General features: G+C 50.6%; 1 protein-coding gene across 1 annotated transcript in view; it reads right to left on the minus strand.

The window, feature by feature from the left end:
* Positions 1-9701: 9701 nt before the first annotated feature.
* CLPB (ClpB family mitochondrial disaggregase) overlaps positions 9702-15896 on the minus strand; it is a 67298-nt gene continuing 61103 nt past the window's right edge. Inside the window, exons 12-16 of the mRNA XM_060682694.2 lie at positions 13921-14077; positions 12826-12899; positions 11816-11935; positions 11204-11308; positions 9702-10432 (exon numbers count right to left, since the gene is read on the minus strand). Of these exons, the coding sequence (XP_060538677.2) occupies positions 10178-10432; positions 11204-11308; positions 11816-11935; positions 12826-12899; positions 13921-14077 (711 nt within the window). The 3' untranslated portion in view covers positions 9702-10177. The remainder of the gene's footprint in view (positions 10433-11203; positions 11309-11815; positions 11936-12825; positions 12900-13920; positions 14078-15896) is intronic.

A 15896-nucleotide genomic window follows, 5' to 3' on the forward strand; every position in this document is an offset into this window, starting at 1 on the left:
GATCAAGGCGCCTGGTGGAAGAGAGTCCCAACTGTCAGCCTGCCGGAGTTGTGAAAAAGTTAATTGAATTAAGTTTTCCCTCTAAACTAATTAGGCAGGAGGCTGCCACGCGAAGGGAGGAGGAGGAGGAGGAGGAGGAGGAGAGGCGCGCTTCCCCGCTTGTCCCGAAGCCGGGAGGGGAGGGGGGCACTTCTGGAGGGGAGGGGGGAACCTGACAAAGAGAAGAGGGGGGAGGGGGAGGCGGGAAGTGCAGCACCTGCTCTGCAAATCAAAAGTCGCAGGTTGAGTTTGCGGCCAGGCTGCTGCAAAAAGGCACGAGTGGGTGGGTGGGTGGGTGGAGGAGGACTACGACGGGGGTGGGGGGGGTTGTCTTTATTTTTCTCCTCCTCCTTGCCACGAGTTACGTCATCCTTCTCTGCTGGAGCGCCGGTGGGCTCCGTGGAGAAGAGGCGCGCGGGGGTGGGGAGGGGGGGCAGTGAGAGTTCTGCATTGGAGCGGGTGTCTTCATTTAGGGTCGGGGGTCTCTTTGGGGAAGATTTCTTTCCTACTCCCAGATGGAATGCAGACCTTGGGAAAGAACGGAGTTTAGGAAGACTCCGATTGTAAGCCGCATCGAGACGGGGGGGGGGGTTTGCGCGTGTGTGAATAAGTTTAATAAATTAATAATAATCGATACATAAGTACAGGCAGTCCTTGAGTCACAACAATTCATTTAGTGACGGTTTGAAGTTACAATTGCACTGAAAAAAGGGACTTATGACCATGTTTCACACTTACGACCGTCACAGTACACCTATGTCATGTGATCAACATTTGGATGCTTGGCAATGGTTCACATTTATGACCATTTCAGTGTCCCGGGGGTCACGTGATCCCCTTTTGCGACCTTCTGAAAAGCAAATTCAGTGGAGAAGCCAGGTTCGGTTAACAAACTGTGTTACTAATTTAACAATGGCAGTGATTCCCTTGTGGCCAGAAAGGTCATAAAATGGGACAAAACTCACTTAACAGCTGTCTTGCTTAACAATGGACATTTAGGGCTCAATTGTGGTCGTACGCCAAGGACTACCTGTACATCTGAGCCAGGGTTAAAACAGGGTGAATCCAGTCAGGGGCCGGGGGCTTAGCTCAGAGGTGGGGAGGGGGCTTGTGTGTGGGGGGGTGTTTCTGCAGGATATGTTCAAAATAATCAAAATAGTGCAACAGGAGCCTGGAGGGTTTTGTGTTGCCTATTGTGGCTGCCATCTTAACTTTTTTTGACCGTATCCTATGGAGACCCATGGAGGTGGGCAACCTTTGGACATGCAAGGGCCCCTCACCATATTTTGTGCTGGAGCCAGAAAGCAGAAGGTTCCTCATCACACAGGGGGGAGGGATTGGGGGCCATTGAGAGAGTCCCGGTTTAGGGGGCAACCCCCGATTTTCCACCTGAACATATCCAGCAAGGACACACTATTGTCCAAAGCACCAGAAGGCAGGACAAGAAGCAACGGATGGAAACTGAGCAAGGAGAGAAGCAACGCGGAATTAAGGAGAAACTTCCTGACAGGGAGGACAATTAACCAGTGGAACAGCTTGCCACCAGAAGTTGTGGGTTCTCCATCAGTGGAGGTTTTCAAGAAGAGATTGGAATTTGTTCCATTTGTCTGGAATGGTATAGGGTCTCCTGCATGAGCAGGGGGTTGGACTAGAAGACCTCCAAGGCCCCTTCCAACTTTGTATTCTATTCTAGGCAGAGTTTGGCAAGGACTGGGGAAACAGCCTTGTCCTCTTCTAAACCCACAGCCAGCCAGATGATGTGTGTGGCAGTGAAGGTGCTGCCTTCAGACTGGGGAGACCCACTTCCGGGACACAGAGTTCCCCCAGGGGATGGAGGAGCACCGCAGGGGATCTGCAAAAATATTAATATTAATTTAAACTCCTCTGCTACCCAACGGTCTCACAATAATCCAAGACATTGCAATAAATCAATACGGTAGGACATAAGAACTAAAGGGCCTTAGCAGAAAGGAGACCCTTCCTCTGCGGTGTGTCAGGACGGAGACCCATCCCTCTGAGCCAGATGTGCCTCTCAGCAGATGGGCGGATGCCAACTGGCTTCCTCAAGACCAGAGGATTCAGCCAAGAGCTGTTAAGCATAGGGTTCCTGATGGCCAGCCTTGGAGGGAGGGTCCTTCTCTTCCCAATGATTGGCTCCCAAGGTTGGACCCAAATCTGTTTCTTGATGAGGGGCTGTTGGTCCAGGGAGAATCTGCTCACTTACGGAGTCCTGGACCTCTTGGCATTCATGGGTAGCTTGAAACTCCCTTCCTTGCATAATCTGTGACACTCATTGTGTTGGGTGGTTTTCTCGAAGACGTTTCACAACCCAACTAGGTAACATCATCAGTGCTAGAAGGAAGAGGGTTGGTTCACTGTTGATATTCTGTAGCTCGACCTGCCAATGTTGGTGGGGTTACGATTTCTCCTTGGTAGCTCTTTGATGAGGGTTTCTGCCTGCTCCCTTGCCCGGTACCAATAGAACATAATCTTTGTAGCTCAGGGTTGAACTGGGGGTCCTTGGTGTCCTGTGAGCTGGGTGGTTTTCTTGAAGACCTTTCCTGACCCAACTAGGGATCATCATCAGTGCTAAAAGGGAGTGGAGTTTGCAGAGTGGAGAAGAAGGACTGTGGGATCCTTGGTGTTCTTTGAGCTCGATTGTTTCCTTGCAAGCATTTCATGACCCAAACTAGGTAACATCATCAGTGCTAGAAGGGAGTGGGGTGTATGGGGAGGAGGAGGAGGAGGAGGAGGAGGAGGAAGAAGACTGTGGGATCCTTGGTGCCCTCGGGGTTTGGTTGTTTCCTTGCAGGCGTTTCATGACCCAACTTAGGAACATCACCAGGATGAGGGTGGATGGGTTTTGATTCTGGTTTTTAAGAACTCCACAGCTCAACCTTGAACTTCAAATCTTCTCTTCTCTCCTTCTCTGGTGGCTGTCAATAGGAAGGCAACCAAGGGACAAAGCAAGGTCTTCTCAGGGAAAGACACCCCCACCCGAGGATTCTGATCCTCCCTCATGGTACAAGCTTCCCGTGAGTTGCTGGGTTCGAGACTGGTTGTGTAACATGCTCGCCACCTATCTTAGGTAGCTTCCCAAAATGAAAAGAGTTGATGCCCTAGAACAGGGGCCTCCAAACTTGGCCACTTTAAGATTGGTGGACTTCAACTCCCAGAATTCCTCAGCCAGCCATGGTGTCCTAGGAATTCTGGAAGTTGAAGTCCACCAGCCATAAAGTGGCCAAGTTTGGAGACCCTTGCCCTAGGCCTAGAAGGCTGAAGCTTGAGGAACATCGATGAGCTTCTTCAACCAGTTGTTCAGGATAGACAAGACCCAATGAACCTGTTTTCCAAAAAGCCACAATATCAAGATTTTTGGTGCTCCTCAGACCTGGAGGTGAAGCTGGTGGCCACACCACCTTTCAGGGTTTGGAAAAGACCCAGAGGCCTGGAGGCTTTTCACCCCCCTCCCCCCAGGCATGGAAGACCACCCTTGCCACCGTGAGGCAAGGAGGCTACCTCAAGCCAGGGCCCCCCTTGCCGTTCTCAGGTGGCCTTCGGCTTCCCATCTTGGGAGAAGACAGGCCCAAGGCCACGGGAGCCCCACGGTTCCAGCAGGGCCCCCCATCTCTCCTCCCCCCCGATCCCCTGCCCCCTCGGTAGCCTTGTTTGTTCAGCAGGCAGCTGAAGCCGGCCCGCCGTGGGGCTGACGACCCCTCTGTTCAGCAGCCCTTCTGCTTTTGGGAACCTGCTTGGCCCTAATTGAATTACCATCCGACATGGGGCTGAAGGCTGCCGGTAATTGAATTTCGGCGTCACAGGCTGCTGTTTCTCTCCTGCAGCCTCGGCCTGGTTTTTATTGTTTCTTGCTTCGGCTGCTCTGGCACATTTATTTCATCTGTCAAAGGCAGCCCCGTCACCCTCGCCCGCTCTCTGAAAAAGCGTGCCGCTGCTGCAGCCTCTTTGCCGACGCCACGTAGACACCACGGAAAAGCCATCAAACAGGTGGGTCAGTGGGCTCTACGCCTGCTGCCTTCCTGGTGGCGGAAGGAGGTGTCTTTATTTATGAAGACAATTTGTACGTCCCCTAAACTCACTTCTCGGTGACTCTGCAAGGAGAAAAACCGAATACGAACCCCAATAAACCTTCCATTCCCCTGGGGACAACCAAGCACGAATCAAGGATCGATCAAGGATGCGGGTGTAGAAATGGTCAACAGTACTAAGTATCTGGGGGTGCAAATAACTAGCAATCTGAACTGGTCTCTTCACACGTCATCCTTAGTGAAGCGTGCAAACCAGCGTCTGCATTTCTTTCGTCGGATGAGGAGAGCACGTCTTTCTCCTTCTGTCCTGGCCACTTTTTACAGAGGCATGATTGAGAGCGTCTTAACAAACGGCATCCCTGTTTGATTCGGTGGCCACAGCGCTTCAGATAGAAAGTCCCTACAGAGAGTGGTGAGGACAGTGGAGAAGATTATAGGGAGCTCGTTTCCTGTTATTCAGGATGCTGCTTATAAGCGCCATGTGCTTAGAGGTCAAAGCATTGAGAGACCCCACACCCCCACTTTATGGTCTATTTCTGTTGCTCCCCTCTGGGAGGAGGTTTCGAAGTATTTCTAGCAGGACTACCAGATTCTGGAACGGCTTTATTCCTTATGCCATCTGTCTGGTAAACTTGCAAGATTCGTTTCTCTCGCCATGTACATGCATACATCCGAACTAGACTGTGTTGTTTCTCCGTGTCGTATAATGTATGTGGGTATATGCATAATTTTGTATTTATTTATTCTGTCATGTTCGTGTAGTGTCTATTGGAGGTGGTCACCCTTTGAGAGCTGCATGCAACGAAATTTCATTTTAATGGAAGCCGATTAGTCTACATTCCAAGATGGGGGCTGATCTTATCCCTGCAGGGAAGATGCTCCACAGGGAGGGAGCCACCACAGAGAAGTCTCTTCTTCTTAGTCCCAACAGGTGGATCTCCTTAAAGAGAGACCCCTAACATCCCCCTGCCTCCCTGCTCTGGTGGGCCAGGTGTCTGTCACTGGGAAAAGAGGGTCCCTCAAAGAACCTGGCCCAAAACCATGTAAGGCTTTAAAGGTGACAACCAACATCTGGAATTGGACCCAGCAGCAGATTGGCAGCCCATGGAGCTCCTGCAAGAGAGGTGACCCGTGTGCAAATCCTAACTTTGCACACAACCATGCAGGCTGCTGCCTTTTGAACCAATTGAAGCTACTGGATAGTTTTCAAGGACAGGCCCAGGTAGAACTCATTGTAGTAGTCAAGGGAAGTGACTAGGGTGTGGGTGACTCTGAGCGTAACATAGAATAACAGAGTATAACAGAGTTGGAAGGGACCTTAAAGGTCTTCTAGTCCAACCCTCCGCCCAAGCAGGAGACCGTACACCATTTCTGACTGATGGCAGTCCAGTCTCTTCTTGAAAGCTTCCAGGGATGGAGCTCAGTAAGAGTTGGAAGGGACCTTGGAGGTCATCTAGTCCAACCCCCTGCTCACGCAGGAGACCTATGCTAGGGATTCGAACTGCCGCCCTTTCTCCCACAACTTCCAAAGGCAACTTCTGTTCCATGGGCTGATTGTTCTCACTGTCAGAAAATTCCTCATTTCCAGGTTGAATCTCTCCTTGTTCAGTTTCCATCCATTGTTCCTTCTCTGGCCTTCAGGTGCCCTGGAAAATAGCTTGGCCCCCCCTTCCTCTCTGTGGCAGCCCCTCCCTCAAATATTGGAAGATGCTATCCTGTCTCCCCTGGTCTTTCTAAGAGAATTAAGCCAGGATGGCCTCCGCCTAACCACTGTGGGTTAGACTTCAGAGCCAAGCCAAACCAGGCAGCCTTCGTTCTGCGGGTGGGGTGGGGTGGGGTGGGGTGGGGGAGGCACAGAGTTTCTGTCCCACGAGGATTCATATATCATGCAGAACGACTTCCAAGTCCAGGGCCCGGTTTGCCCGAGGCTGCCTCCTCCGGAGAGATGTTTACGCTGCTCTTGACGCTTGCCAGGTCTCGGTAAAGCTTGAATGTTTCCCTGGGATGGAAATACAATTTGCTCAAGGACAGCCGGGATGCCAGACTGGCTGGGTCTCTCCTGCGCACGTGCCCACCCCTGGCGAGTTAAAGGCTCCGGAGGAGAGGTGGGCAGCCCGTGCCCTGTGCCCAGGGGACGCGGCCACATGCCATCAAGACGGCATCATCTGCCTCGTACGCTCCACTCTCGAAACACGGGGAAGGTTTTGTGCAGCCGGTGAAGTTTCCATCACCGAAATAAACGTCAATAAGGCTAGAAAAAATCACCTCCCTGGGGTTGCCCATCGCCCAAACTGGCACATGCAGCCCAATGCGGCCAGATGGCACCGGGTCGCCCAGCAACGATGATCAGGAGCCGAATATAGAAAGGCAGGGTGCATCAGCCTGGCAACCAAATCAATGTTGGTTAGTTCGCTCTATGGGCTTCCCCGTAGCTAACCATGGTTGGGAAAGGCAGACCTTTGAAGAGCAAGAGAGGAAGAATAGAATAGCGGAAGGGACCTTGGAGGTCTTCTAGTCCAGCCCCCTGCTTAGGCAGGAAGCCCCACACACTGACTTGTTTGAGCTGGGAGGAGGCGGCTCCTGCGGATTCCTTGGACAGCAAAGGGGACCTACAACCAAGTACAGGCAGTCCTCAACTTACAACGGTTCATTTAGTGACCGTTCAAAGCCACAACGGCACTGAAAAAAGGGGTAGGACCGTTTTTCGCACTTATGATCCTTGGAGCATCCCCATGGTCACCAGACCAAAATTGTGACGCTTAGCAACTGATTCAGACGTATGACGGTCACACTGTTCCGGAGGTCATGTGATCCCCTTTTGCGACCTTCTGACAAGCAATAGAGGAAAGCCAGATTCACTTAATGACGGTGTGACTAATTTAACTGTAGTGATTCACTTAAAAACTGCGGCCAGAAAGGTTGTAAAATGGGGCAAAGCAACAGAAATGTTGGGTTCAGTTGTGGTTGTAAATCAAGGAGTGACTAACACTGGGCATGTCACTAGAAAGCAAAATCACGAAAGGGCGTCTCACGTACTTTGGCCACGTCACGCGGGGGGAACTGACTGGAGATTGGACACCATCAAAGCCGTGGCCAGCCAGGGCACATTCCTTGAGTTATGGCCACAATTGAGCCCAACAGTTATGTTGCCGAGTTAAACACTTGTGAATTGAGTTTGCCCCAATGGTGAAATCCAATTTTTTTTTACTACCGGTTCTGTGAGCGTGGCTTGGTGGGCGTGGCAGGGGAAGGATACTGCAAAATCCCCATTCCCTCCCCACTCCTGGGGGGAGGATACTGCAAAATCCCCATTCCCACCTCACTCTGGGGCCAGACTGAAGTGGTATTTGCCGGTTCTCCGAACTGCTCAAAATTTCCGCTACCGGTTCTCCATAACCTGTCAGAACCTGTCAGTGGATTTCACCTCTGGTTTGCCCCGTTTTATAACTTTTCATGCCACAGTTGTTAAGTGAATCGTTGCATTTGTTAAGTTAGTCACACGGTTGTTAAGTGAATCCGGCTTCCCCATCGACTTTGCTTGTCAGAATGTTGAAAAAGGGGATCACTTGACCCCCCCAAGGGACACTGCAACCGTCGTAAGTCCATGCCAGCTGCCAAACCTCTTGAATTTTGATCATGTGACCGTGGGGGATGCTGAAACGGTCGTAAGTGTGAAAAACGGTCCTAAGTCACTTTTTCCAGTGCCGTTGTAACTTTGAAAGGTCACTAAATGAACTGTTGTAAGTCGAGGACTACCTGTAGTGCAAGATCGGAAGATGTGGAGAGGTCTGGCCCAGAGGGTCACCAAGCGTTGGCCTCGACCGAAGGGACATCATCATCGTCATCACCAAACACAAAGCGTGGCCTTTGCAGAGGCACCCTTCGCTTAGTGACCGAGTTCACTTTCCGTCTGAGCCGCACTTCTTCCCTGACCAAGGAGGCTTGCCCTGGAAGGCAGCTTGTAGGTCTCAGGGTCATTGTGCAAACTGAGCCTTTGAGGAACGGAGGCTCCAAGATAGCCAAGGAATCAAACCATGGAGCCAGGTGTCCCTTCTTCCGTCCCCTCCCCAGGACCATGGTCTTCCTCAGCAGGCCCAGCCCGTGTCCACCAGGCCTAGGCTACAGAAGAGGAGGGCGGCCACAAAGAAGAAGGGGGGTCCACCTATCCTCCAAAGGCCCTGAAGGCAGGACAAGGATCAACGGATGGGAACTCGTGAAGGAGAGAAGCAACCTGGAACTAAGGAGAAACTTCCTAACAGTGAGGACAATTAACCAGTGGAACTGCTTGCCTCCAGAAGCTGTGGGTGCTCCATCACTGGAGGTTTTTAAGAAGAGACTGGGCAGCCACTTGTCTGAAATGGGATAGGGTCTCCTGCTTGGACAGGGGGCTGGACTAGAAGATCTCCAAAGTCCCTGCCAGCTCTACTCTGACCTTCAAAGTCCCCTCCAACTCTGTGAGTCTGATAAGGGAAAGATGACCACAGCTTCTCTCCCTTCCTTTTAACTGACTTCCTCCAACCCTTGGAAAGGCTGACGTATCTGGGGGTTCTCCACCCATTCTCAGCTGCACTTCCTCCCTCCCTCCCCCCTTTAAAGAACCCATGCAAACGGCAGACCAGAGCGGAGAATGATAAATGCCCCTCATCGCCCAGGCCTTCGCGTCCCGCTCGCTCCTCTCGTCCTCCATCCTGCCTCCCTAATCCGATTAGGAGCCGAACCTCCAGGCAAGCTCAATCAATGGGCAGACGCCACACCAGGCGATCCGAGGCAGCTCGGCTGGTGGGGAGCCATCGATCAACGCACGCTTGGGGTTCTGTTGAGTGGAGGGGGCTGGAGAGGGCGCCTCGGTACAGCCCCCCCCCCAGGAGAAATGCCCTGGCTGGGCAACTCTGGACACGCCTGGAGGCTTTGACGAAGGGCAGCGAGCAGCTCTGCCACCGGTGTGGGCTGTGGGAGAGGCCTTGAGAGACGGAGGAGAGGAGAGGAGAGGATGCTGCCGAGAGAAAAACGGGATGGAGACGCTAGGAAGAGCAACAAAGACAATCATGGGGCTTGGAGGCTCAAACTGGCAAAGGCGGCTGGCAGGAGTTGGGGATGGCCAGTCTAGAGAAAAGGACTAGCGTATTACAGGTAGTCCTTGACTTACAACAGTTCATTTAGTGACCGTTCGAAGTTACAACGGCCTCCTCAAGGAAGTGACTTGTGATAGTTTTTCACACTTAACAAGCATTGCAGCGTCCCCATGGACAGGTGATTAAAATTCAGACATTTGGCAACTGACTTGTATTTATGACGGCTGCATTGTCCCAAGTCATGTGATCCCCTTTTGCAACCTTCACACAAGCAAAGTCAATGGGGAAGCCGGGCTCACTTAACAACCGTGTGACTAACTTAACAACAGTGGCAAGAAAGATCGTAAAAACTCACTTGAAGAACCGTCTTGCAGAAATTTGGGGCTCAATTATGGTCGTAAGTCAAGGACTACCTGCAATTCCACAAGAGGGCCTTATTAGAGGATAAGGAAAGCAGAGATCCCAGGTCCCCTCCCCCTTTTTCGCCTGAGGGCCGGCCGGGTGGCCATTCGAGGACCAAGGACAAGATGAGACAAGACACAGCTAAGATGCACACAGCATTTATTCCAACACAATTGCAATAACTTAAACCTCCCCCTATTGCCCTGGGGGCTGGAAACCACCTCCACTCCGCCCCCACCCCGTTCACCAGGGAGGAGAGCCTCTGGGGCAGAGATTAGGCACTCAACCTGGGCGGGTTTGCTGGATGATGGGACAAGGAACCACCCCACTACCTGAGACATGATAAGGACACCGGATTAAAGCTTCCCCTGGGTTCTAAGCGATCATCCCGGATTGACGCCCCTCTTCCTGGGACCCTCCTCCTCCGACCCCCTTCGGTTGACCTGGACTACAACTCCCACGCGCCCAGCCGGTATCTGGAGGGTGGAGAGCTGCCCTTGCTGCTGCCCTCCAGAGAAAGCTGCCTCCCCACAGACAGATCCATGTCCTACGACTGCTTTATTACCAACTCTTGTTCTGTTCTGCCAGGCGCTGCCCCGGGGCACCGAGGGCTGGCGCCTAGGAAGGGTAGGAGACTTCGTCAGGGATCAGCGGGGCCTGGATGTCCAGTTTCCGGCTTTTGCTGTCCTCCAAGATCTCCAGCCGCAGCGTGGGCCCTTTCCGCTGGCCCTCGGCGGGCAGGGAGCCGTCCTGGCCTCTGGCCTTCAGCAGCTGCTTGTCGGAGTCGTCCACCGCGATCCTCAGGGTGCAGCCGTGGGGCAAAAGGTCCTGTTCGTAGGCCGCGGCAAGCTGGTTCACCACCCGGCGTTCGACCTGGCCAAGAGGGAAATCAGGCACTGCAGAAGGCAACTTCAGGTGTCTGAAGACTGGCACAGGCGGCCTTTTCCAAAGGAACATCAGCCAGCAGGGCCCCAAACCTCAGGTCTCAGGGGGGAAAAAATAAACCCCGTGAAAGGGACCTTACGCTGCGCTCTCTGTTCAGAATTTACAGGAGGGGGTGGGGGATAATTTATAACTGGGATGCAGTGGGACCCAGACTACTTGGGAATTGGCAGAATGTCCTTGTGTTTCAGTGAAAAAGAATTTGAAAGGAGGTGCAGGGGTTTTTTTTGCTGCTTGACTCACTGCACCTGGGAAAAGTAGGAAACCAGGAGACGGTGAGTTCTAGTTCTGTCTTGGCATGAAAGATGGCTGGGTAGCCTTGGACTAATCACCAGGAGACGGTGAGTTCTAGTCCTGCCTTAGCAAGAAAGCCAACTGGGTGGCCCAACCAATCTTACAGGGCTGTTGTGGGGAAAAGAGGAGGAAGAAGAATTAAATACATCCATTGCTTAAGTTACTTATAACAACAACAAAAGGCGGCACATAGATAGATAGACATGCAGACAGACAAATGAAAAAAAGAGAGAGATGATAAACAGACAGACAGACAGAGAAATGAATAAATAGGAGGCACAGAAACCTTTGGGAAAAAGTGAATGGTGACCCCAATGCAAAAGGAAAAGGATGAAGTGGGGTGGGGGTCCTGCCCCTGAGCTCCGGGGGGGGGGGCATGGAAGGAAAGCCAAGCTGGCCTCAGCTCACCTCGTGCTTGATGGATCGGGCTCCATAATGCAGGTTGTAGCCGTCAGCCAGCACGTCCATCACCTCCCTGTCCCAGACCAGGGTGATGTTATGCCTCGCTTTGGCCTGCAGGGGGAGGAAGGAGCAGCAATGAGCGAATCTCCCAACAGGGGGCTTCGGGATCAGAAGTTTTCACCAGGAGAAGATTCTGCTCCCCGAATACAGGTTAATCCTCGATTTACGCCCGCAATCGAGCCCAAGATTTCTGCTGCTAAGTGAAACATTCCCTATGTGAGTTTTGAAACCACATTCCACGACTTTTCTTGCCGCAGTCGTCAAGTGAAATCAGTGCAGTTATTAAGTTAGCAACACGGTTGTTAAGTGAATCTGACTTCCCCACTGACTTCGCTGGTCGTCGTAAATGTGAGCCAGTTGCCAAGCGTCTGAATTTTGATCACGTGACCTATGGGGAGGGGGCCGCATCGGTCGTCAGTGTGAAAATTTAAGTCACCTATTTTCAGTGTTGCTGCAACTTTGAACGGTCCCTAAATGAACGGTTGTAAGTCGAGGACTACCTGTAGCGAAGTGGGGGCGGCGGGCGGTCCAAGCGAGGGCAAGGCTGGCAGGACTTACCCGTTTGGCCCAGAAACTCAGCTCCTTGTTGACCAGCTGGATCAGCTCCGACTGGCAAAAGGGGAGGAAGTAGACGATCTCGTTGATCCTGCCCAGGAACTCGTCCCGTCGGAAGTGAGCCTGCGGAAGGGCAAAGAACGGAGCATTGAGGGGGAGGGGGACCGGCTGGCACAGACCCATCCGCTACTGTCCCTTTGGAAATTGCTGCGGGGAGGGATAAAATGGCTCTGGAGAGCGGGATAGGGGGGCGTATAAATTTAATTGAATCAAGTAAAAGAATAACGGAGTTGGAAGGGACCTTGGAGGTCTTCTAGTCCAGCCCCCTGCTCAAGCAGGAGACCTGATATCATTCTGGACAAAGGGTTGCCCAATCCCTTCTTGAAAGCCTCCAGTGATGGAGCACCCACAACTTCTGGTGGCAGGCTGTTCCACTGGCTAATTGTTCTATCACGACTGCCTCGCTATTGATGGAAGAGGCAGGATTCCCTTGTGAAGTTGTGCGTGGAGGTTTCTCAGGAGAGATTGGACTTACAACAGATATTCAGATTCTCAGCCACAGAAAGGTTGGACTCAATGAGGGCCGTAAGTCGAGGACTACCTGTGTAGGGCAAGGGTGGACCACAATGGCCCCTTTACGACCGGTGGACTTCGATTCCCAGAGTTCCTCAGCCAGCTGGCAACTCCCTGCTATAAGGTCCCCTGCTTGAGCAGGGGGTTGGGCTGGATGACCTCTAAGGCCCCTTCCAACCCTGTTATTCTGTGAAGCCCTGGGGGCTTCCGAGATTTCTCCCGGGGGGGGAAGGGGGGGGCAAAAGCCAAGCCCTCCAAAGGCGAAGAAGATACCAGCCTGAGATTTGGGGCCCACTCGGGCCAAGGCCTTCTGGGTACAGCTGGCAGTGGAAGCAGCGGGCGAAAGAAAACAACCCCCCCACCCCCACCCCCACCCCCGGCTGCCGTTTCTGACACTCCAGAGCGGTCAGGCCCAGGGCGGTAAACAGCCCCATCTGTACCTTCAGGATGGGCCGGATCACGTTCTCCTTGAACTGCTTGGAGATGGTTATCTTGTCCGTCACCTGGACGTCGTCTGGAAGACAAAAGCCCAAAACACAGCAGTTAGGAAGCAGGTGGGATGGGGTGGGGGGGACCCTTTCTGGGGGTGGAGAAAGGGATAGCTGACATCCATCTCTCCATCCATCCATCCATCCATCCATCCATCTATTCCTCCCTCCCTGTATTCTGTCCATCCTTCCCTCCATCCATCCTTCTGTCCATCTACTCCTTCCTTCTATTCCATCCCTCCCTCCATTCCATTTATCCGTCCATCCACCCTTCCTTCCCTCCCTCCATCCACCCATCTATTCCTCCCTCCCTCCCTGTATTCCATCCCTCCGTCCATCCTTCCCTCCATCTACTCCTTCCTCACTCCTTCCTTCTATTCCATCCCTCCCTCCCTCCATTCCATTTATCCGTTCATCCTTCCTTCCCTCCCTCCATCCACCCATCTATTCCTCCCTCCCTCTATTCCATCCCTCCAAGTCAGCTCTCTCAAAGGGAAGAGCCCTTCTATTTCTTGAGTAGCCAAGGCGATCCTGTGGTCTGGAGCTACCCTGCAGGTGGGCCTCAACTTACAACCATTCATTTAGTGACCGTTCAAAGTTACAACGGCCCTGAAAAAAGGGACTTAGGACTGTTTTTCACACTTACGACCGTTGCAACACCCGCTTGGCCCGGTGATCAACACTTGGACGCTTGGCAACTGGCATGTACTTATGACGGTTGCAGGGTCCTGGGGTGACGGGATCCCCTTTCACGGCTTTCCAACAAGCAAAGTCAATGGGGAAACCAGGTTCACTTAACAACCGTATGGCTAACTTATCAACTGAAGTGATTCACTTAACAACCGTGGTGAGAAAGGTCGTAAAATGGGGCACAACTCACGTGACAACAGTCTTGCTTAGCAACAGAAATGTGGGGCTCAACTGTGGCCGTAAGTCAAGGACTGCCTGTAATTGAAGGGCAGGCAGTGCAGCCAAGAGGAGAGAATGGCAGGGGGCTGCCTCCAGGGGTTCCGGGGTCTCCTCTGCAGGGAAGGGTCAGGTACCCACCCAGCTTTTCGGCAATCCTCTTCCGGCTCAGCTCCATGGCGTCCTCCCTCAGCTCCAACGCATGCTGGGCGATCTCATCGCTGGCCACGTTGGAGGTCATGATGAAGATGGCGTCCTTGCAGTCAATGGTCTTCCCCTTCCCGTCGGTCAGCCGGCCCTTCGGAAGACAGAGTGGACGCTAGATTGACTGGGCAGGATGTAGACCCAGATAAAGATTCAAGAGAAGAATATGGGAGGCAAGTTAAAGAAGGAATAAGAGTTAAAGTATTGATGCGGGCAAGAGATGACGGATAGAAGGCGGATAGGAAAACGAAAGAAAAAAAATATTTTCTTCTTTTTCTTTCTTTTATAACGGTGGCAGGAGGAGAAATTAGAAGAGAGATAGGAATGTCTTCAATAAGAGATTGAGGGATTACTTGTATATATACCTTTACATGATGAAACAAAAGTAATAATAAAATGGGAAAATTAGAGATTGAATGATGGAATTACTAAGTAAGTTTAACAACATTTATGATTGGTAAACATTGAGCAATTAAATAAGGAAAGAACATATTTGAATATAAACATGTGTATTAATACTAGAATTATATAGATTGGATGAAAGCAAAGAATATGAATAGTTATTTTGTATGTTTAAATAATATCATGATTGGCATTAGAATAGTATATTGAAAAACTGAATAACGAAACAATGAAGGATAGTATTTTAATATAAATAGATTCAAAGAGTGAAATATGGGAAATATGAATAAGAACTAAGTATTAAAAATGGGAAAATTAGAGATTAAATAATAGTATTACTGAGTTGTTTAAATAATATTATGATTTGCAGTGGAATAATAAAGTGAAATAATGAGTAATAAAATGATGAAAGAACATATTTTCATATAAACAGGTGTATTAACAGTGGAATCATATAGATTGGAAGAATGTAAAGAATATGAATAGAATTAATTTGCATGTTTAAATAATATTGTGATTGGTATTAGAACTGAATATTTAAATATTGAACAATGAAATAGTAAAGGATAGTATTGTAATACAAAGGGAACGTCTTTTAATATAATAGTGACATGAATAAAAGTTAGAATAAAGACAGAAATAAGAGAAAGGGGGAATATTAGTAGATACTTTTATAAAATAAGACAAGTGCAAGGATAAGAGGGAGGTTTAGAAACAGAACGGCGGTAGTATTATGTATGTTTAAACAATATGAAATAATGAAAGATTATAATTTGATATAAATGTGTATTAGAAATATATAAGCTGAATGAATGTGATAAGTATGGTAAATAATACTATTTTATTTCTACTGTTCACGCATTGATATGTATATGTAATATAAAATAAAAAACTTGATTTAAAAAAAAAAAAGGACAAAGTGGACGTGAGCCTGGTCAGGCCGAAGAGAAGTCCCCCAGGCTATTGGGTATAAATGAAAGCAAACCCACCCTCCCCTCCAGCACTGATGAGGTTCCCTAGGTGGGTCATGAAACGTCTGCAAGGAAACCACCCAGATCAGGGACCACCTGTTGTTGAATTTGTGGCCAACTGGCTCAACATTTATGACGGTCGCAGTGTCCTGGGGTCGCGTGATCCCCTTTGGCGATTTTCTGACGATCAAAGTCAATGGGCCAGCCAGATTTGCTTAATGACCGGGTTAGTAATTTAATGACTGCAGTGGTTCACTTAACAGCCGTGGGCATAAAAGTCATAAAATGGGATAAAACTCATTTAACGAATTTCTCACTTAACATCGTACATTTTGGTGAAATGAGCAAAACTCATTTGGCCAGAGAAATCTGGGGCTCCCTTGTGGTCCTGAATCGAGGACTTTTGCTCAGGGTAAATGAACTGCCTGGGCTTCAGGCTCTGAGCTGGGAGGGTCCAAAGACCCCCCCACCCAGAAGGGAGACGGGACGCTGAATTTTGGGGCAGGGCAGGAGTACCGCTGGCCCCTGCATGCATGGCTA

The sequence above is a fragment of the Pantherophis guttatus genome, chromosome 5 (genome assembly GCF_059756535.1).
Source record: "Pantherophis guttatus breed Tessera chromosome 5, ASM5975653v1, whole genome shotgun sequence".
In the NCBI taxonomy this organism is placed as follows: Eukaryota; Metazoa; Chordata; class Lepidosauria; order Squamata; family Colubridae; genus Pantherophis; species Pantherophis guttatus.